General features: G+C 38.8%; 1 protein-coding gene across 1 annotated transcript in view; it reads left to right on the top strand.

The window, feature by feature from the left end:
* The window catches only part of LOC150094374 (organic cation transporter protein-like), a 301836-nt gene that overhangs the window by 87992 nt on the left and 189239 nt on the right, over positions 1-24605 (top strand). Inside the window, exon 4 of the mRNA XM_090412194.1 lies at positions 23900-24054. Within this exon, the coding sequence (XP_090268320.1) occupies positions 23900-24054 (155 nt within the window). The remainder of the gene's footprint in view (positions 1-23899; positions 24055-24605) is intronic.

Here is a 24605-nt window from a genome sequence, read left to right as displayed (position 1 = left end):
GCATGCAGGCACTACACACAGTAAATGAGGTTGAAGTGAGGAAGCTATTGTTTCTCCTAAAAGTCCTGATGGTGCCCCTTAGTGAGCTATGCAGGTATTCTTGGCCATTGAGCTGAAGGTCTCCTGATGTACCTCTCCCAAATTTGGGGCAGTCTCATGCAACCAGATTTGTTGAGATTTGGCATGTCTCTTAGGGTTGCATGAGACTGTCCCAAAATTTGGGAGACGTACATCAGGAGACCTTCAGCTCATTGGCCAAGAATACCTAAATAGCCCGCTAGGGGGGAAACCATCAGGACTTTTAGGAGAAACAATAGTTTCCTCGCTTCATCCTCATTTGCTGTGTGTAGTGCCTGCGTGTACATGTCTTAAAGTTTATTATTTTATTATTATTATTATTGTTCCGGGAAACTCCAAGGAGTCGACAGACTCATCGAGGGAGGCCCTAACATCATGCCAAGAACAACTATTCAACATTCACACAGTATCTATCATACCTTGCCTTGAACTCATTCACGGTCGTAGCACCCACAACAGACTCTGGAAGCTTATTCCACTCATTTACCACTCTCCAAGTAAAGAACCTAGCTCTAACACCCTTGTCAACCATGCTCTTGCCCAGCTTCCATGCATGGCCCCTAGTACTCCCAATACCAGTCATATTTTCAAAAATATCTTCTGGATCAATTTTATAAAAACCCTTCAGTAATTTGAATGTCTCAATCATATCACCCCTCCTTCGCCTATCGTCCAATTTCTGCAACCCACAAATCTTCAACCTATTCTCATAAGGTTCATTCCACAGACCTGCTATCATCTTGGTCACTCGTCTCTGGACCCTCTCCACTTCCTCCCCATCACGAAGAAACCCTGGTGCCCATAGCTGGGCACAGAAGTCCAGATGGGGTCTTATCAAGGCTCCATACAGAGGAACAACTTGTTCGTCTCTGCATGTTAAAGTATTTTTCATAAGCCAAGTGATTTGGTGAGCTGTTTTAGTTACTTTTGCAATGTGCCCCCTAAACTTCAACTCCCTATCCACCAACACTCCCAAATCCCTGACCTCATCAATCTCCTGGAGTATGGTTCCACCAATGCGATATACTGCTGCTATTCTTTTCACCCCAAAGTGCATAACCTTACACTTTGCCACATTAAATTGACATCCATTTTTCCTAGCCCAGTCCTCCAAACTATCCAAATCATCCTGTAAAATTTTGACATCCTGTGCACTCACAATTGCTCTAGCCAACTTTGCATCATCAGCAAACAAGTGAACACTTCCTCTCAGATCCTTTCCAATATCATTGATGAACAAATTGAAAAGCAGTGGTCCAAGAACAGAGCCCTGTGGCACTCCACTAGTCACAAGGCATCTTTTGGACTCCACTCCTGAATAAACCACTCTTTGATATCTCTCTTTCAACCACCCTCTTATCCATCTCACCAACCCTATATCTATACCCATCTGCTCCAGTTTACTGATTAGGGTTCCATGTGATATCCTATCAAAGGCCTTGGCAAGGTCCAGTAGTATCACTGTAAACCCATTACCCCTATCCAGTTCAGCCATTATTGTGTTATAAAACGTGAGCAAGTTACTGAGGCATGATCTACCCTTCACAAAACCATGTTGTCCCCCATACAATATCCCATTTTCATCTATCCAATCCTGTATTCTTTTCTTGACTAATTTCTCTAAGACCTTGACAATGATTCCTGATATGCTAATCGGTCGGTAATTTACAACAGCAGTCTTGGAACCACCTTTATGCAGTGGAACTATTTTCCCCTCTTTCCACCCGCTCGGGACTAACCCAGACCCGAGACTCAAATTAAACAAAATGGTCAAGGGTACTGACAATTCTTTAGCTGCTTCTCGTACAACACGAGCTGGTTTACCATCCAATCCCACAGATGTATTGACATTGAGGTTATGCAATAGACTACTCACCTCCACTTCATTAACCACAATTCCCGTATAATCTACTGGTTCATTCGTTTCTGCAATGTCACCACCTGGATGATATACTTTTGCAAAGTGCTCACTCAGTAACTCAACTATCTCAACTAATTCAGTTACCTCCCTACCATCGGCATTCTTTAAAATCAGTCTGCCATGTACATTTTTCCTTTTACTTGCTACATATCTAAAAAACTGTTTAGGATTCTCTTTAGCCTGCATGGCCAATGTTCTTTCGTAATCCTTTTTTGCTTTTCTTACCACACTCGTCACCCTTCTGGCCTGTGCTTTATACCGTTCATGTGCCTGCCGGTCACCCTTCTCCTTAAATTCCCTCCATAGTTGTTTCCTTTTTTGCAACTCAAGCTTAATGGTGTTATTCATCCATTTAACCCCTACTTGATTTATTATTCGGACTCTAGGTATACCGTCAGCCATTGCTTCATGCAAGCACTTCTTAACTACCTCCCATGCACTATCAACTTCTAGTCCTTGCAGTTGTACATGCCATGGCACTGAACCAATCAAACTCCTAAGCTTGTCATACTTTCCAGCCCGATAATTCCAGATGTACCCTGTCTTAATTGAAAATTCTACACCTTTAGCCACCTCCCAAGTTAAGACCCTATGATCACTCTCACCGATTGGTGGCAATGTGGTCATATTTGTTACAGCCAAATCCTCAGATGTAATTACTAGGTCAAGCACTCTCTGCCCCCTAGTATTTTCCATTACATGCTGTCGCAGATAGTTATCCCTTAATAACCACATAAAATCCAGTTCCTTCCTCCCGTGTGTCCTCTCCTCACTCCAATCAATGCGACCATAGTTGAAATCTACCATAATAATCACCCTCCTTCCACCCATTTCTTCTATTTGCTTGTGCATACTGTCTCCACCATCTTTTCCATCACCTGGTCTATAGCAGCACCCAATTGTATATTTAGTTCTGCTTGCCACAATCTCACACCAAATGGCCTCAAATGTGCTCTTTTCTCTATCCTGCAATTCAACTTCTATTCTCCTTGGCTGGAGCTCATCAGCTATCATCAACAATACTCCTCCCCCCATTTTATTCTCTCTATCATTCCTGAACACACTATACCCATCACATTCAATCCCACTAGTTATATCATCTACAGTAAGCCATGTTTCAGTAATACCTATAACCTGAGGTCTGGAATGCCAACCATGGCCAAAAACTCTTCCTTCTTGTTCCTAATACTCCTAGTATTAGTGTACATGAATTTAAGACCCCCATTAGCCCCAACCCTACCTTGATGCCTTATATTAACTATCCCACTCAGATTTGTTGTCCTTATTTGCTCTGGCATATTATATTCATTCTTACATTCAACTGCCTCCATAAGGACTGTATCTCTACTCCCCCCCTTAACAAATCTAGTTTCCCTGAATTTGCACATCCACTACATTCAGCAACACTTTCTCAAGTCTTCTTACACCGTAACCATTGAAATGCAAGCCATCCATCTTATATAGATCCTTTCGCCCATCAAACTCACTCCACACATCCACAAATTCCACACCACTCGTCATACATAACCCACACATAAAGTCATTCGCAATAGCCCTCCTTTTAAACATTTCACTGTCATACCGTGGCAAAAGACTAATCATTCTAACTCTCTCACTCTTTTCTTTTGCTACCTCAAACAATTCATTCAGGTCTTCTATCATTTCCATTTTATCTCCTTTCAAATCATTCGTACCTGCCACAACAATCATTTCTTTCACCCTTTCCTTTTGCTCTCTAATAGACTCAGTTATGTCCTTTATGGTCGCACCAGGTTGGTACGATTTTGTCAAATCCTCTACTAACACACCTCGTACTAACGAGTCTCCATACAGCACTCTATCCTTCATTTTGTTCATGTTCATATTCATACGTCTATTTTTCCTGTCATACCTTTTATTATTGGTTGGTTCATTCAGTCTACTTTTGTTCATGCACTCTAGCTGCTGTTTTGCTCTTTCTATCGCACTATTCAACAACGCGATCTCACTCAATGCATCTATCTCATCTTTTTTGTTCTCTGAGAAACCATTATACTATCATTCACACTTTCTACATTCACACTCTCACAATTTTCATGTACAACCTTGCCGTTTCTTGTCATATCCCTATTTCCTTCATTCTGAAGGTTGACAAAAATATCACTCACGATCCGAAATACACTTCAATTCCTCATTCTCCCTACATTTTCTACACACATTGAATCCTTTACTATCATCTAACCACACTCCGACCGCACTCCGCAAAGCGTACATTTCACAGCTAGTACACTGACTCATTTCTTTTATGCTACCGTTCTTTGATAATGATAGCGAACCTTCATTCCTGGCCGCCATTTTCCTTCGCACAGGTGCCATACTTATTTGCAACGTGTTTTGTCAAATTATACGTTATAACACACCAAAAATAGACGCACTAAAATACGCAAGGTAAACAAAACTACACAATATTAAGTAATTTGTATCGATAACTGAAAATGATACTTATCTTATCTGGAGCTTGCACGAACACTACACATTACGAATTCATCTAGCGGCGACTTCCCGACATAGATTATGTTATAAAACACTTTAGTACACTAACCACGCTAATAAAGTTCCAATAATATACCAAAATTACACACTTAAGTCCATTAAATTGAATAAATTAAATTAAATTAAATCAACAAAAAACACAAATCTCTCAGGAGCTCTTCGATAGCACATCCGTTCACCAGCTAGCCTCGACACTGAAACCAAGTTCCTTTGAAGATGGCAACGTGACGTTACCAAAATATTGGAAATATACATGGGCTGTTCAATAAGTAATAAGACTAATTTTACTGTGGCGAAACCACTCATCACAATATTGATTTCTGTGGAACAAAGAAATGTTGCTGTTTGTATTAACAAAAGAGGTTGACAGATGGCATATATGGGCTGATGTGCCAGAGTGTCATGTGACTAAATGCAAGTGCTCATCAGCGTGCCTACGAGGTGCTACCAGTCTTCAAAATAGAAGCGTCCTTGGAACAGCGTTATGCGATTAAATTTTGTGTGCGTTTGCAAAAATCGGCATCGGACACTTTTAACATGATAAGCAAAGCTTTCCATGATGAAGCAATGTTAAGGGCAAGTTTTTCGCTGGCATAAAACTTTTAAGGAAGGAAGGCAAAATGTGGAAGATCTTGAACGTGAGGGAAGAGTTTCAATGTCCATCACAGAGACAATGATCAACACTGCAGTGATTATCATCAAGCACGTCAAAAGGAAGCGTCCATTGCTGAAGAATGGCTTCTTATTGCACCACGATAATGCAAGGCCACATATTGCTGGTTGTGTAGTGGACGTTTTGCAAAAGAACAACACAGATATCCTACCACACCCTCCATACAGTCCTGATCTCGCACCATGCGATTTCTGGCTGTTTCCTCAGCTCAAGAAACCACTAAGAGGCCGCCATTTTGAAAGCAACAAAGCATGTGTAAAAGCTGTGGAGGCGGTTTTGAAAGAACTCTCAAAAAACGGACTTTCACATGTGTTTAAGAAGTGGACGCAACGTTGGGACAAATGCATCGCGTCTCATGGTAGTTACTTCGAAAAAGACTGTGTAAATGATGACGATTAAAGGTAATCTGTTTTCTGTATAAATATAGTCTTATTACTTATTGAACAGCCTACGTATATCAAAGTTTAATTTATTATTATTATTATTCAGGAGTCAAAAGATTCATCGTGGGAGGTCCTTCATTCTAGTGTACGTCATGAAAACCTTAAGTTAATTAATAATCATGCATAACCAGCGTATAAGCCTTTCTATGAGAATTTCTCCTGTCTACTAGGATCTGCAAATAGCATTCACTTAATTTTTCCTTGTATCCAATATTCTAGAAAAATCTTGCACAATATTTCTGTGCAAATTATTTATTTTGTTTATTAGAGTCATTAACCAGTATAATATAACAAAGGGGGGGGAAGGGAAAAGTTAAGAGTACCAGAAGAGAAATAGCATGGAACAAACAGCATGGAAAGAGAAGATATAAATTAAAAGTGAAATTTGAATTTATATTTGTATGAATCTCATAATCCAGCATCGCCTGGACATGTTAAATTACTATGAGAATTTTTATATACAAGACTAAATTGAATTCCTTAAGTACAAACAGAATGCCATATCAAGAAATGCTAAACTTGAGAAAATAATATAGTGGATTTGTCTTGGATAAAAAAGAAAAATCATTAAAAAGAAAACAAGTGCAAAAACTTAAATGTGGTAATAAAAATAGGGATTCCAATATATAGTGACTACATAGTCATTGTCAAGGTCTTAGAGAAATTCATTGTCAAGGTCTTAGTCAAGAAATTAGTCAAGAAAAGAATACAGGATTGGATAGATGAAAATGGGATATTGTATGGGGGACAACATGGTTTTGTGAAGGGTAGATCATGCCTCAGTAACTTGCTCACGTTCTATCACACAGTGACGGCTGAACTGGATAGGGGTAATGGGTTTACAGTGATACTACTGGACCTTGCCAAGGCCTTTGACAGGATACCACATGGAACCCTAATCAGTAAACTGGAGCAGATGGGGATAGATATAGGGTTGGTAAGATGGATAGGAGGGTGGTTGAAGGAGAGATACCAGAGAGTGGTTTATTCAGGAGTGGAGTCAAAAAGACGGCTTGTGACTAGTGGAGTGCCGCAGGGCTCTGTTCTTGGACCACTGCTTTTCAATTTGTTCATCAATGATATTGGAAAGGATTTGAGAGGAAGTGTTCACTTGTTTGCTGATGATGCAAAGTTGGCTAGAGCAATTGTGAGTGCACAGGATGTCAAAATGTTACAGGATGATTTGGATAGTTTGGAGAACTGGGCTAGGAAAAATGGATGTCAGTTTAATGTGGCAAAGTGTAAGGTTATGCACTTTGGGGTGAAAAGAACAGCAGCTATATATCGCATTGGTGGAACTGTACTCCAGGAGATTGATGAGGCCAGGGATTTGGGAGTGCTGTTGGATAAGGAGTTGAAGTTTAGGGGGCACATTGCAAAAGTGACTAAAACAGCTCACCAAATCACTTGGCTTATGAAAAATACTTTAACATGCAGAGACAAACAAGTTGTTGTTCCTCTGTATCGAGCCTTGATAAGACCCCATCTGGACTACTGTGCCCAGTTATGGGCACCAGGGTTTCTTCGTGATGGGGAGGAAGTGGAGAGGATCCAGAGACGAGTGACCAAGATGATAGGAGGTCTGTGGAATGAACCTTATGAGAATAGGTTGAAGATTTGTGGATTGCAGAGATTGGACGATAGGCGAAGGAGGGGTGATATGATTGAGACATTCAAATTACTGAAGGGTTTCTACAAGATTGATCCAGAAGATATTTTTGAAAATATGACTGGTCGTGGGAGGACTAAGGGCTATGCATGGAAGCTGGGCAAGAGTGTGGTTGACAAGGGTGTTAGAGCTAGGTTTTTTACTTGGAGAGTGGTGAATGAGTGGAATAAGCTTCCAGAGTGTGTTGTGGGTGCTATGACCATGAATGAGTTCAAGGCAAGGTATGATAGATACTGTGTCAATGTCGAATAGTTGTTCTTGACATGATGTTAGGGCCTCCCTTGATGGGTCTGTCGACTCCTTAGAGTTGCCCGGAACAATAATAATAATAATAGCACAGTTGGAAGACCAACAGGATTTTGTGCCTTTTGATTGGAAAAGATTGGTGCTGGATTTAGCCAGCAAAGGTTGGTCGATTGATAGTGCCTCTGCTATTAATGGCTCACGTAAAAAGTTAAGCAAGTTTGAGCACGATTAGTAGTTGGAAGGGATCAATCATTCGATGCTGTTGGCACACTCTCCCTCTATGAGTCTTTGGACTCCCTTGAGGTGTCAAATAATAATAAAATAATTCTTATTATAATGAGAGAAATCTTTAAATGGTTTTTTTCTATTGAAGATGAGTTAGCCAGTCTCATATGGTGGTTAGCAGGGTTTTTTCATCTGGAATTTCAGATTTTTCATCCCATGTAGAGACAGATGGCCAAGAGAACACAAGCAATTAGAAACCAAAAAAAAAACATTGGCGAGTGATGGGTAGCATTGTGTGTAGATGGAGGATTAAGTAGTGAAAACAGTAGGTTGTGGGGATTAGAATGTCTTCACGTACAGTGAGTGCTTGGCCAGACTCCCTGGAGTCATCATGTAATAATAATAACAGTAATAATATATGTAAATATTACAGTATAAACAAATAATTATTTTAAAAGTGACATTATAAATATTGCGTTAACACTATTTCCCATATTTATGTTAACCGTTAAATATAAAATTTATTACAAGCATACCTTATTTTAGAGAGTTTGAACAAGAACGTTTCCTAAATATTAATAGCTACAGCCACCTAATTCAATACACAGCTTCCTCTGTATATTATAACTTAAAAGCATTGGACAGGTTTGGTTGCACCTAGAGTTATTAGAGATTACCTCAGTATTTTAAGCATTCTATTCCAGATGGGATTTTCCTTCTTGGAATATGACTTTTTTATGACAGATTGGTAATATCAAATGGAAGATAAGATTGTGAGGATTCCTCTTTAAGACAGGACTTCTTTTAGCAATTGCAGCTGATAATGTGTTGGATAAAACTCATGTTAGACATTTTATGGAATGGAAAGCACAAGGTATGAATTAAACAACAGCTTAATTCTGCCAATATTTTGTTTTAGTCACAGAAACATTTTCAGGGAAATAGTATATAAATTGTAACAAACACAATTGTATTGTACAGCAACACAAAGTGAAGTGAAATTTCCTAGCTAGGATTTTATACTTTAGTCTACTGTTTCATTAAATTTTCTAATTAGGATGCTCGACTTTAGTCGAAACAGTTTTACTTTACTTTGTGTTGATTATATATATTATTATTATTAAACAAGACCTCATGGAGCCGAAGACTCATCTGGGAGGTCCTTTTATCACACACACAGCTCATCATACCGTGTCTTAAACACACTCAAACTCCTTGCAGACACCACACTCTCAAGCAAGGCATTCCAATCATTCACAACACTGCATGGAAAAAACCTGCCTCTCGCTCCCCTACTCACACCCTCTTTATACAGTTTCCAGGGATGACCTTTGGTTCTCCCCTGATCTCCCACTATTCTCTGTAAAACTTCTTCAACATTGATCCTATAACAACCCCTTACCAACTTGTAGGTTTCTATCATATTTCCCCTCTTCCTCCTGTCCACCAGACGCTGCAAATTACATCTTCTCAATCTTTCCTCATACTCGACATTCCAGAGGTCAGAAACTACCTTAGTCAGTCGCCTTTGGATCCTTTCCAACATCTCTTCATCCTTCTGAAAACCCGGTGACCAAATCTGGGCACAATAGTCCATGTGTGGCCTAATCAAAGCTTTATACACTGGTACAAGAATCTCCCTCCTTGTACACGTCAGTGTCCTCTGCATCATTCCCAGAAGCCTTTGTGTTGTCTTCACAATTTGGTAATGTGTCCCCTAAATTTAAGATCCTTATCCACTATCACCCCCAGATCTCTTATTTCCCCTACCTCTGACAATACATTCTCACCAAGCATAAATTCTGCATCCCATCTTTGTTTTCCAAATTTTAAAACCTTACATTTTGCAACATTGAACTCGCATCCCCATTTCAGTGCCCAATCACTCAATCTATTCAAGTCTTCCTGTAAGGCCACAACATCTTCACTACACTTTATGGTTCGTCCCAACTTTGCATCATCTGCAAACAACTGAATATCTCGATCCAAATCTTCACCTATATCATTAATATACAAGTTAAACAGCAATGAACCTAAAACAGACCCCTGAGGCACTCCACTGGTGACTTTCCTTTTCCTGGATATCGCTCTCCCATACACAACTTGTTGACACCTATCAGATAGCCAGTCTCCAATCCAATGCGCCAATCTAATATCCAACCCCATCTGCTCTAGTTTGACTGGTAACCTATCATGAGGTACTCTATCAAAAGCCCTTGCGAAATCCAAGTATATCACTGTGTATCCTTTTCCTCTGTCCAAGGAAGCAGTTACTTTATTGTAATAAGAAAGTAGATTACTAAAACATGACCTCCCTTTAGCAAATCGATGCTGTCCATCAAAGATAATACCATTGTTATCAACCCAACTCTGGATGCTAGTTCTCACAAGCTTCTCCAACAACTTAACCACAACACCTGACACACAGATTGGCCTATAGTTTGATGCTTGAGTTCGATCACCTCCTTTATGAAGTGGCACAATCTTGCCCTCCTTCCACTCTTTAGGAACTTGACCAAGTGCAAGACTCGTATTAAAAAAATATGTGAAGGCAGTTGTCAACTTTCTGGCACATTCCTTCAGAATATGCGGTGATATATTATCAAGTCTCACAGCCTTATTTATATCTAGTTTACTGAACTCCCCAAACACCTCTTGCTCACTTAGAGTCAGTCTCTCCTCCCCATCATCAACTGCTCTCAATCTCTCCATGAAGTCACATTCACAAGATTGAAAGATCTTTATGAACTGCTCATTAAGTATCTCCACCACACATTCTGCAACAGCTGTCTTTATACCATTTCCTCCAATCAATGTCATCTTCTATAATCATTCTTTCTTTTGCTGGCTACATATCGAAAGAACTCCCTAGGATTCTTTTTGGCTTCATTAGCTAACTGCTGTTGATACCTCTCTTTAGCTACTCTCACCAACCAAGTCACCCTCCTTGCCTGTCTTTGTAGACGTCATGAAATTGGTTACTTCCACTTCTCTTATGCTGCCTCCACAATGTCCTTTTTCTCTGTATCGCATGCTTAATCTCTTTATTCTAGAGAGATTTGTGTTTTTTGTTGATTTATTGATGTTTTGGATTCAATTTAATGGACTTAAGTGTGTAATTTTGGTATATTATTGGAGCTTTATTTACGTGGTTAGTGTACTAAAGTGTTTTATAACATAATCTATGTCGGGAAGTCGCCGCTAGATGAATTCGTAATGTGTAGTGTTCGTGCAAGCTCCAGATAAGATAAGTATCATTTTCAGTTATCGATACAAATTACTTAATATTGTGTAGTTTTGTTTTGTTTGCCTTGCGTATTCTAGTGCGTCTATTTTTGGTGTGTTATAACTATAATTTGACAAAACACGTTGTAAATAAGTATGGCACCTGTGCGAAGGAAAATGGCGGCCAGTAACGAAGGTTCGCCATCGTTATCAAAGAACGGTAGCATAAAAGAAATGAGTCAGTGTACTAGCTGTGAAATGTACGCTTTGCGGAGTGCGGTCGGAGTGCGGTCAGCTGATAATAAAGGATTGAATGTGTTTAGAAAATGTACGGAGAATGAGGAATTGAAGTGTATTTCGGATCGTGAGTGTGATATTTTTGTCAACCTTCAGAATGAAGGAAATAGCGATATGACAAGAAACGGCAAGGTTGTACATGAAAATTGTGAGAGTGTGAATGATAGTATAAATGGTTTCTCAGAGAACAAAAAAGATGAGATAGATGCATTGAGTGAGATCGCGTTGTTGAATAGTGTGATAGAAAGAGCAAAACAGCAGCTAGAGTGCATGAACAAAAGTAGACTGAATGAACCAAGCAATAATAAAAGGTATGACAGGAAAAATAGACGTATGACTGTGAACATGAACAAAATGAAGGATAGAGTGCTGTATGGAGACTCGTTAGTACGAGGTGTGTTAGTAGAGGATTTGACAAAATCGTACCAACCTGGTGCGACCATAAAGGACGTAACTGAGTCTATTAGAGAGCAAAAGGAAAGGGTGAAAGAAATGATTGTTGTGGCAGTACGAATGATTTGAAAGGAGATAAAATGGAAATGATAGAAGACCTGAATGAATTGTTTGAGGTAGCAAAAGAAAAGAGTGAGAGAGTTAGAATGATTAGTCTTTTGCCACGGTATGACAGTGAAATGTTTAAAAGGAGGGCTAAAATTGCGATTGACTTTATGCGTGGGTTATGTATGACGAGTGGTGTGGAATTTGTGGATGTGTGGAGTGAGTTTGATGGGCGAAAGGATCTATATAAGATGGATGGCTTGCATTTCAATGGTTACGGTGTAAGAAGACTTGAGAAAGTGTTGCTGAATGTAGTGGATGTGCAAATTCAGGGAAACTAGATTTGTTAAGGGGGGGGGGTAGAGATACAGTCCTTATGGAGGCAGTTGAATGTAAGAATGAATATAATATGCCAGAGCAAATAAGGACAACAAATCTGAGTGGGATAGTTAATATAAGGCATCAAGGTAGGGTTGGGGCTAATGGGGGTCTTAAATTCATGTACACTAATACTAGGAGTATTAGGAACAAGAAGGAAGAGTTTTTGGCCATGGTTGGCACTTCAGGACCACAGGTTATAGGTATTAGTGAAACATGGCTGACTGTAGATGATATAACTAGTGGGATTGAATGTGATGGGTATAGTGTGTTCAGGAATGACAGAGAGAATAAAATGGGGGGAGGAGTATTGTTGATGATAGCTGATGAGCTCCAGCCAAGGAGAATAGAAGTTGAATTGCAGGATACATTTGAGGCCATATGGTGTGAGATTGTGGCTAGCAGAACTAAATATACAATTGGGTGCTGCTATAGACCAGGTGATGGAAAGGATGGTGGTGACAGTATGCACAAGCAAATAGAAGAAATGGGTGGAAGGAGGGTGATTATTATGGGAGATTTCAACTATGGTCGCATTGATTGGAGTGAGGATAGGACACACGGGAGGAAGGAACTGGATTTTATGCGGTTATTAACACGTTCGCTGCCACGCTACTTTGGCATGGTCTGTTCCCCTACGCCGAGCAGTTTTTCTTCTTCAAGGTCAGTACGATAATCTCCATACCGGAGGTAAACGTCCTACGAGTATACTCGTAGTTGGCTTGTACAGAGCATATACGGTCTATGAGAATACATAGTTTTGATGCTAGCCCGACAAGCCAAGGATTTTCACTTCTTCAAGGTCACTACAATAATCTCGTTCCCGGAGGTAAGCGTCATACGAGTATACTCGTAGCTGGCTTGTGAAGCAGGTTTACCCACTAAGAGTATACTCGTAGTTGGCAGCGAACGTGTTAAGGGATAACTATCTGCGACAGCATGTAATGGAAAATACTAGGGGTCAGAGAGTGCTTGACCTAGTAATTACATCTGAGGATTTGGCTGTAACAAATATGACCACATTGCCACCAATCGGTGAGAGTGATCATAGGGTCTTAACTTGGGAGGTGGCTAAAGGTGTAGAATTTTCAATTAAGACAGGGTACATCTGGAATTATCGGGCTGGAAAGTATGACAAGCTTAGGAGTTTGATTGGTTCAGTGCCATGGCATGTACAACTGCAAGGACTAGAAGTTGATAGTGCATGGGAGGTAGTTAAGAAGTGCTTGCATGAAGCAATGGCTGACGGTATACCTAGAGTCCGAATAATAAATCAAGTAGGGGTTAAATGGATGAATAACACCATTAAGCTTGAGTTGCAAAAAAGGAAACAACTATGGAGGGAATTTAAGGAGAAGGGTGACCAGCAGGCACATGAACGGTATAAATTGACAGTCAAATAAGTCAGATAAGTTGACAGTCAAACTAGAGCAGATGGGGTTGGATATTAGATTAGTGCATTGGATTGGAGACTGGCTATCTGATAGGTATCAACAAGTTGTGTATGGGGGTGCAATATCCAGGAAAAGGAAAGTCACTAGTGGAGTGCCTCAGGGATCTGTTTTAGGGCCATTACTATTTAACTTGTATATTAATGATATTGGCGAAGATTTGGATGGAGATATTCAGTTGTTTGCAGATGATGCAAAGTTGGGACGAACCATAAAGAGTAGTGAAGATGTTGTGGCCTTGCAAGAAGACTTGAATAAATTGAGTGATTGGGCAAGCAAATGGGGATGTGAGTTCACTGTTGCAAAATGTAAGGTTTTAAAATTTGGAAAACAAAGATGGGATGCAGAATTTATGCTTGGTGAGAATATATTGTTGGAAGTAGAGGAAATAAGAGATCTGGGAGTGATAGTGGATAAGGATCTAAAATTTAGGGGACACATCGCCAAAATTGTGAAGACAACACAAAGACTTCTGGGAATGATGAGGAGGACACTGACGTGTAGAAGTAGGGAGATTCTTGTTCCATCGTATAAGGCTTTGATTAGGCCACACATGGACTATTGTGCCCAGATTTGGTCACCTGGTTTTCAGAAGGATGAAGAGATGTTGGAAAGGGTCCAAAGACGACTGACTAAGGTAGTTTCTGACCTCTGGAATGTCGAGTATGAGGAAAGATTGAAAAGATGTAATTTGCAGAGTCTAGTGGAGAGAAGGAAGAGGGGAGATATGATAGAGACCTACAAGTTGGTAAGGGGTTGTTATAGGATCAATGGTGGAGAAGTCCTACAGAGAATAGTGGGAGATCGGGGGAGAACCAGAGGTCATACCTGGAAACTGTATAAAGAGGGTGTGAGTAGGGGAGTGAGAGGCAGGTTTTTTTCGTGCAGAGTTGTGAATGTTTGGAATGCCTTGCCTGAGAGTGTGGTGTCTGCAAGGAGTTTGAATGTGTTTAAGACCCGGTATGATGAGATGTGTGTGAGATAAAAGGACCTCCTAGATGAATCTTTGAATCCATGAGGTCTTGTTTAATAATAATAATAATAATAATAATAAAAAGCGCATGCCAGAAGGGTGATGAGTGTGGTAAGAAAAGCAAAAAAGGATTACGAAAAAACATTGGCAATGCAGGCTAAAGAGAATCCTAAACAGTTTTTTAGATATGTAGCAAGTAAAAGAAAAAATGTACATGGCAGATTGATTTTAAAGAATGCCGATGGTAGGGAGGTAACTGAATCAGTTGAGATAGTTGAGTTACTGAGTGAGCACTTTGCAAAAGTATATCATCCAGGTGGTGACATTGCAGAAACGAATAAACCAGTAGATTATACGGGAATTGTGGTTAATGAAGTGGAGGTGAGTAGTCTATTGCATAACCTCAATGTCAATACATCTGTGGGATTGGATGGTATACCAGCTCGTGTTGTACGAGAAGCAGCTAAAGAATTGTCAGTACCCTTGACCATTTTGTTTAATTTGAGTCTCGGGTCTGGGTTAGTCCCGAGCGGGTGGAAAGAGGGGAAAATAGTTCCACTGCATAAAGGTGGTTCCAAGACTGCTGTTGTAAATTACCGACCAATTAACATATCAGGAATCATTGTCAAGGTCTTGGAGAAATTAGTCAAGAAAAGAATACAGGATTGGATAGATGAAAATGGGATATTGTATGGGGGACAACATGGTTTTGTGAAGGGTAGATCATGCCTCAGTAACTTGCTCACGTTTTATAACACAGTGACGGCTGAACTGGATAGGGGTAATGGGTTTACAGTGATACTACTGGACCTTGCCAAGGCCTTTGATAGGATACCACATGGAACCCTAATCAGTAAACTGGAGCAGATGGGTATAGATATAGGGTTGGTGAGATGGATAAGAGGGTGGTTGAAGGAGAGATATCAAAGAGTGGTTTATTCAGGAGTGGAGTCTAAAAGACGTCTTGTGACTAGTGGAGTGCCACAGGGCTCTGTTCTTGAACCACTGCTTTTCAATTTGTTCATCAATGATATTGGAAAGGATCTGAGAGGAAGTGTTCACTTGTTTGCTGATGATGCAAAGTTGGGTAGAGCAATTATAAGTACACAGGATGTCAAAATTTTACAGGATGATTTGGATAGTTTGGAGGACTGGGCTAGGAAAAATGGATGTCAATTTAATGTGGCAAAGTGTAAGGTTATGCACTTTGGGGTGAAAAGAATAGCAGCAGTATATCGCATTGGTACAATTGGTACATTGGTACTCCAGGAGATTGATGAGGCCAGGGATTTGGGAGTGTTGGTGGATAGGGAGTTGAAGTTTAGGGGGCACATTGCAAAAGTAACTAAAACAGCTCACCAAATCACTTCGCTTCTGAAAAATACTTTAACATGCAGAGACGAACAAGTTGTTGTTACTCTGTATCGAGCCTTGATAAGACCCCACCTGGACTTCTGTGCCCAGCTATGGGCACCAGGGTTTCTTCGTGATGGGGACGAAGTGGAGAAGGTCCAGAGACGAGTGACCAAGATGATAGCAGGTCTGTGGAATGAACCTTATGAGAATAGGTTGAAGATTTATGGGTTGCAGAAATTGGACGATAGCGAAGGAGGGGTGATATGATTGAGACATTCAAATTACTGAAGGGTTTTTATAAGATTGATCCAGAAGATAATTTTGAAAATATGACTGGTGGTGGGAGGACTAGGGGCCATGCATGGAAGCTGGGCAAGAGCGTGGTTGACAGGGGTGTTAGAGCTAGGTTCTTTACTTGGAGAGTGGTAAATGAGTGGAATAAGCTTCCAGAGTCTGTTGTGGGTGCTACGACCGTGAATGAGTTCAAGGCAAGATATGATAGGTACTGTGTGAATGTTGAATAGTTGTTCTTGACATGATGTTAGGGCCCCCCTCGATGAGTCTGTCGACTCCTTGGAGTTTCCCGGAACAATAATAATAATAATAATAATAATAATTCATCAATCTCACACCTACCTTATTTAACCTTCTTACCTGTGGAATACATTTAGACATTGCATCTACTAAATAGTATTTGAAAATGCCCCAAGCTGCATTGATCTCTTTTCCAGCTCGCTCCTCATTTCATGCTACACCTGCAAGCTGTCTCCTGAGCTCTTCATAATCCCCCCCCCCCTTGTAGTTCCACATATACCCTTTCTTCACAGGAGTCCATGCACTGCTGGCAGCAACCCAGGTAATTACCTCATGGTCACTTTCACCAGTTGGTGGATGATTTGACACCTTATTTATAATTACATCTTCTGATGAGATGACCAAATCCAAGACCCTTAATCCTCGTGTGCCCTCTGTTACATACTGTCTGAGGTAGTTATTCCTCAAAAACTCAAGAAATTCATTTTCTTTACTTATAGTTGCTACCTCTTCATTCCAATCTATATTGCCATAATTAAAATCACCCATAATGATCACCCTTTTCTTATTTGCTTGGCTTATTTGACTATACATTTCACTATCACCACCATCCACATTACCAGGTCTATAACAACATCCCACCAAGTATTTGATTCTATTCACCTCTATCTCACACCATACTGCCTCAAAACCACTGGCCCTATTTCCCTCTTACATCTCTACCTTGTATGGACATAACTCTTTCTCTATCATCAATAGCACTCCCCCTCCCTTTTCACCCCTTCTATCCTAACGAAACACATCATACCTTTCCATCTCTATTCCTGTCAGGATGTCATCCTCATCTAACCATGTCTCACTTATTCCGACAATCTTTGGGTGAACAGACGCAATTAGTGCAGCCATTTCATCCGCCTTGTTTCTTATACTTCTAGCACTGGTATACAAACACAACAGCTCATTTCTGGATCTACAGCTAGTTCCACTGATACCATTCACTCGATGTGCTCTCTCCATGCTGGACTGGGGCCATTTCCCTTTCTGCTTCTTCATTTTAAAACCCTTTGCAATTCCATCTGTTTCCTCTTGATCCCTGGTCATCCCATTTCTTTCCTTCCTACACATGCTCTCACCTTCTCTTGGAGCATCCACCTTTCTCACGCTGTGTACCCCTGTCCACCCTGAGCCTCCCCATTTCCCTGCTCCTCTTGCACACCCATTCTCTCATTTTCTATACTCATACCACTCACTTCCCCATTCATATCCACTTCTTCAATCTCTCCTGTCTTACTCTCCTGCTCTTCCACGTCATTCCCCTCTCGATCTGATTCATTCTCTCTATTCACTTCTCTACCTTCCAGCAGCAGTCTCTCCAAGCGGCTCACACCATAACCACTCAAATGCAGTCCATGGCTCCCATACAGCTCACTTCGTCCCTCAAACTCATTCCACACATTAACAAACTGTACTCCCATCTCCTCACACATTTCAGAAAGAATATCATTCATAATCCTTGCTCTCTGCCTCATTTCACCACATGACTACTCTTCCTGTCACACTATTCTCTTTTATCTTTCCAAGCAGCCTCCTGATATTCATTTTGATATGCTCTTTGTTCTCTCTCAAATCATTTGTACCAATTAATACTATTAACTCTTTTGCACGCTCCCGCCTCATATCCAATGCCTCAATCACTCTACTCATTTTACTGCCTGGAAAACATACCTTGTGCATTTTATCCTCTAGCACACCTTTAATAATGGAGTCGCCATACAACGCCACTCGCTCATCTTTCGTTAACTCTTTCATGCCATCATGATTGATTTTAATAGTTTTGACCTGAATTCTCTTAATTTTATTCCGCATCCATTTCATTTCTTGCCTCATCCAATCCAGTTCACTTTCCGAATCTCACGACACATTCTCTCTATCATTAAATCTTTCTAACTTTCTAACTGTTATATCTGTTAGAAAGGTTGATAAATTGTAACATATATCTGTTACAATTTATGTTGTACTCCCTGAAGATGTCTTTGTGACAAAGACAAAATACTAGAAGCATTAAAGTGTTTGATTCATTCCTTTGCTCTTTTCATTCCATTAAATGTCCAACACTGACAGCTCCATTGACCTGGCTTTTCAATGAAAGTTCTGTCTACAAGAAAGGTACCCAGGGAATGGAAGGAAGGTAAGATAGTGTCATAGCATAAGGGCAGTAGCAGACTGGAAGTGTCTAATTATAGGCCAGTTTGTGTGTCATCAGTAGTTGTTAAGATCTTGGAGAAAGTATAGGGACCATATACAGCATTGGGTAGATGAGGGTAACGTTATCTATGAGAGTCAACATGGATTTGTTAAGGGGCACTCTATTTTTTAAGCAATATGCTAGCCCTTTATAATAAAGTTACAAGAGCAGTAGATGAGGGAAAGGCATATACTGCCATTTTCTTGGATTTAGCAAAGGCATTCAACAGGGTGCCACATGATAAGCTGATATTTTAGTTGCAGCACATGGGTTTGGATGTCGGGTTGGTCACTTGGATTCGGGATTGGCTGTCTGATAGGCATCAGAGAGAGTTGTGTATGGTGGGGCAATATCAAGGAGGAAGATTACAAGTAAGGTTCCACAGGGCTCAGTACTGGGACCTGTATTGTTTAACCTTTATATCATTGACATTGTCAATGGATTGCAGGAAGATATTCAGTTGTTTGCAGAAGATGTGAAGCTGGGCAGGGTTATTAGTAGTAGTGCAGATGTGGCAGCCCTTCAAGAGGATTTGAATAAATTGGACAGATGGACAAATAAATGGGAATGTCAGTTTAATGCAGCAAAATGTAAAGTCTTGAGGTTTGGGACACTTCATCATGGTCCCCAGAAGGGTGGGGCTGACAGGGCTCTAGTCTGTGGGCCTGGAGTTAGGGGACCCGTTTTGTCGGGTCGTCCAGTTAAGTGAGACTAAGAAAAGACAAAAAGAAACTTTATAAATGTGAATGAATATGTGCCGAGAGGGACTACTAGCTTTTGCAATTGTTTCCAACCCATTATCCATCCTTTCAGACTTATAGTTACCCTTCTGAATTTCCCATTCGAAAGGATTTACTTTAGTTTTCAGTTTTCGTTTGCCCGTCTCGCTTTCTCCTTCAACACTGAACACAAAGGCTTGAAAAAATATTTCAGATCTTATAAAGGTATACTAATGACAATGTTTTGGCACAAAATATTAGCAAATATTGACAATAAGAACATTATTATACAAAGTAAAGGAATATCTCTTGAGGTTGAGTCTGCACTTATAAGAGAATTAGTGCAAGAGATACAACACTTACGTGATTGGGAAAGTGTTGTCCAAGAAGTAAAAGTAGTTGTTGCTGAAGCAATCGGTGTGCAACCTCAATTTTGCAAAAATCGAGAAACTACTGTAGAACCTGAACAAGATTTCAAAATTTTCGTAATTTATCCAGAATTGAATTTCATTATGAATGATTTAAAAACAAGGTTTGAAGCAGCAGATAATATATGTGAATTATTCTCACCTATTTTAAATTTCCACAACTTGGATGATGGTCAACTTATCGCAAAAGCTGCAAAATGTGTGAAAAAGATCTGTCAGAAGAGTTATTGAATGAGATTCTTCACCTTAAAAGTATTCATAAGATAGTTTTTGGTACAGAAACAAGTCTGGTGAGACTTCTGAATGCAATTTATGAAAAAATCTGCAAGGTATATTTGCCAATATCTGCCTCGCCATCAAACTATTTTCACAATACCAGTTACTGTTTCTTCAGCTGAGATATTATTCAGCAGACTGGCCAATTCATTGAAAACATAGCAAACAAGCACAAGTAGCCAAGAACGACTTAATGACCTAGCAATTTTGTGCATTAAAAATGATTTTACTGACATTATTGATAAATTTGTGTCGACAAAAGCTAGAAAATATACTTTGAAGTAATTTTGAATATTATTATTAGTTTGTATTATGTAGATATTGGTAGTTTTTTAAATAAATATTACTTTTGTGTTATCCTTTAAACTAATTGATCCCAAACCATGTAGGCTGTATAGCAATGCGTTGTCCTTAACCTGAGCGACAGGTTGGGGGCCCATTAAAAATCCTGCCCTGGGGGCCCCACTTCAGAATGTGGAGGCCATGCACTTCATACTCTATTGGAGGAGTTGTACTGGAGGAAGTAGGGAAGATAAGAGATCTGGGGTTGATGATTGATAGAAACCTGAAATTTAGGGACATATTGCAAAGGAGCTTAAGGTAACACAGAGGATTGCTGTAATAATGAGAAGGATGCTGACCTGCTGAGATAAAAGAGTTATTCCCTTATAAGACTGATCAGACCACACTTAGACTATTGCTCTCAAATTTGGTCCCCAGGATTTGAAGGGAATAAATTAACTGTAGAAAAGGGTACAGAGGTGGATAACAAAGATGGTTTCAGAATTGTACAATGTTAGTTATAAGGATTGGCTGAGGGAATGTGGAATGCAGGGTTTGGTAGATAGAAGGAAAGGTGATATGATTGAGACTTTTAAACTGTTGAGAGGTAGTTACAGCATTGACAGTAGGGAGTTCTTTCACTTGGTGGAGCAGTGGAAAGGAGCAATGACAAGGGGCCATCCCTGGAAGTTACGAAAGGAAGCTGTGAGCAAGAGGGTGAGGAGTGGTTTCTTTGCATGGAGGGTGGTTGAACTGCAGAATGCATTGCCTGATAGAGTGGTGAGAGCAAGAATGGTCAATGAGTTCAAGGAGTGGTATGATAGACTTTGTGTTTCCTAGGAAGGTCCTTCCACGATGAGTCTCTTGACTCCATGGAGGCCTGAATAATTTTTTTTCACTTTATTATGTCTTGCATACATATAATAATTACATTATAAAATTATAGAAATTATATACATATGATAATAGTATTTTTTTTTAATTCAATGATTTTTTTATTAAAGTTATGATCGCATATTCTGCATTTACAAAACATGTTGTTCTAGTTTTTTTTTTTTTACAGTGAATTTCATACAAATTTTTTCGTTTTTTGTAAATGCAGAATATGCAATCATAACTTTAATAAAAAGTTAATAATAATATTTACTATAGATGGTAATAATAATATTATTATTATTTTAATAATAATAATAATATTATTATTTTAATAATAATAATAATATTATTATTTTAATAATAATAATAATATTATTATTTTAATAATAATATTTACTATAGATGGTAATTTATAGTTTACAATTGGATAAGATTACATTTTTTTAAAAGCATTTATAGTATAACAGTAAGTTATATATATTTTTACAATTTTTGCTTTTAATGTTTTTAACTGCTGTAACTACAGCACTTCAATTTAATAAATAATTTTTTTTTTCTTTCTGTTGATCTCGGTTGAGATGTAGTGTTTCTGGTTGCATCCTCAAAGTTTTTTAATAAGCTTATCTGAGGATGACACCAGTTAGATTTTTAAAAAAAAATTTTTTTATTGATTTGATTGCTCTGTTGGAAGTAGGCTGATGTTTGGGAGGTCAAATGAATGATCTGAAAGGTCTGATCAAAGTGAAATGGCCAGTACATTCTGGTGTTATTGCATCTGTCTTGATGGTTCACCTTCATTTTTATTATGGTCTGCTTTTTGAACTAATTAGGAGACTTCTTTTTTTTTTTTTTTTTTCACTGTGGCAGCCTTTCCATGTCTTCTGAGCTTTTAATTTGTATTGACTTTGAAGTTTGTGACTTCCTCAAGAATATCTTGGCATCTCTGTTCCACAAAAATTGGTATTTGTTTTCTGTTTTTGCTTTTCTTGCTTGGTTTAATCCTTTATCCAAGTGTGAGCAAACAAAGTTTGTGCCTGAAAATATCTTCAGGACTGAATATGGTGTTGTACTACCTTACTGGGGTAAGGTAGTACAACACCATAAGTTGCCAAGGACTTGAATGGTCTTGCAATCCATTCAAATCCTTGGCAACTGGTTTTTTCTGTCTGCTGGCTTTTATGAGATTGTCTCTTGTGGACTTGCTTGTAAGATGAACTATGACTGGTGCGGGTCGTGGCAAGCCTTGTTTTTTGCTCTTCCTGGGAATCCAATATACAGTCTGAATGTTGTTAAACTGTAGGGGGGGGGGATATCAATTGCATGGCCTAATTTTAAAACTATGTCTCTGAGGTTTTCTGTAGGTGCAGTTTTAGGAAAACCGTTTATGACAAGATCTTCTTTATGTTGTTGCTGATTTAAACATTCGTATTGTAGTTTCAGAGAATGAAGTTCTTGACAGAGTTCGGATGTCTCTTTCATTATATAATAATAATATAAAAATAACAATAATAATAATAATAACAACACTAGATTGCAGTTGGCTAGGATTAACCTTTTCCTTACTGGAAAATAGAATGGCAAATAGTTTTAAGAGTTTGATGTGGATATTACTTGAGATAACTGTTTACTGGAACAAGAAGGAAGTATGCCTTCCTAAAAAGTTGATAAAAACCTGCACAGTAGTGAGAACTAAAAAGAAACTGGACATCTAGTTACAAAATGGAGGAGCATAGGATGTGACTTTTCTCACAATGCAGTTTTCATAAGCAAAACTGTATAAAGATAATGTGTTCTTATATATGATTATCATGCATCATGAAATTATTATGTATTGTTATTTTTATTTTCATTTATAAATGACATTTTTGTAATTTATGCATTTTCTTTTAGTAATGTTTGAGTGATTTATCCATTTAATCATTCTTTCATATATTGATATTTATTTGCTGCTTGTATAAAGACATTCATTAAATGTATTTTTTTTTTTTTTTGCCAACACAGTCATTCACACAATATCTGGCAATGTTTTCCATTTCTTTTGTAGTATAAGGCAGTCACTTTTCTACCACCTAGTCATTTCATGGTAGATTAGCAACCATGAAGGAGTTTATATTCTCAATTATTGCATTATATTGCATTGAAATTTGTTATTATAGACAATTCTTTGACTTAGTGCATGGAATTCCATGAATCATTGTAAGACATGAAACTAAACTATAACTTGCCATTAATAATTTTCCCACCATCTGCTTTTTAATATATTACAATATGCAATCTTACACATACTGAACTAAATTCTAACCAGTTAGAAGTCTCGTAATTCAACCACCAGTAATCTTTTATCTTCTGCTTGAGGTAGAAGATAAATATGTAAATAAAACTGGTGCATTATCTAACTGCTTTTTTTTCTTTTGTCTAACTAAACTGAATAATTTACGATTTTGCAGTCTCCCTTTGTAACTATGTTCTGATCACAGGATTCCTCTGCAACAGTGTCATCCATATCAAACCCAGGAAATCCAGGTGCCCATGCATTCATGCACCAAAAGCAAAAATATATTTTTTTCCTTTCAGATTTGGAAGAAGACCAGTGATATTTCTAGCTGTTGGAATCTTGCTTCTGTCAGGATTTGGCTGTCTATTAGCTTCACACTTTCTTGTGTTTAGTGTGCTCAGGTACTTTGTGTCACTTGGAGTTACTGGAGCAGGTTCCACCGCATTTGTCTTGAGTTAGTATAGTGTTTACTAAAGTAATTAAAAAAAAAGAAAAATCTTGTTTCTATATTGTCATAAAATTATTTTAAGGAATTTCCATAATGTTACTTCTCAAGGTGGAAGGTTTCAGAAACATGCTGTATATTTTTATGCATAGAGAGTCATCAAGAAATGAATGCCATAATTTTAACTAATGAACTTAAACATTTTCAGACTAAACCAAGAAGTACAGTACATTAAATAACATCAGTTTCTCTTGGGATTTGAGGAAGACTAATAAACTGAAGGAATCAAATAAAAAAAAATGCTAGGAAGAAGGGAAGGGAAAATGGTGGTTTGCACACTTTTTCTCTGTATACCTGCATACTTGGGATAACATTCAGTGTATTTAACACATGTTATGAATCTATTAATTTCACATCCTGATCAATAGAATATAAGCACCGAAACTTTTATGTTCCTACTTAAAACGTGGGAAAAAAGTGTATAGGTAGATCAGTGGCGGCCTGTGAAGTTTTAAATGGGGGTGCTGCCTACACAAAATAATTTTAAAAAAATCTTTTTT

Source organism: Typopeltis vanoorti, chromosome 22 (genome assembly GCF_054136105.1).
Source record: "Typopeltis vanoorti isolate ZY-2024b chromosome 22, IOZ_Tvanoo_1.0, whole genome shotgun sequence".
Classification (NCBI taxonomy): Eukaryota; Metazoa; Arthropoda; class Arachnida; order Uropygi; family Thelyphonidae; genus Typopeltis; species Typopeltis vanoorti.
This window is presented reverse-complemented; position numbering and strand designations above follow the sequence as displayed.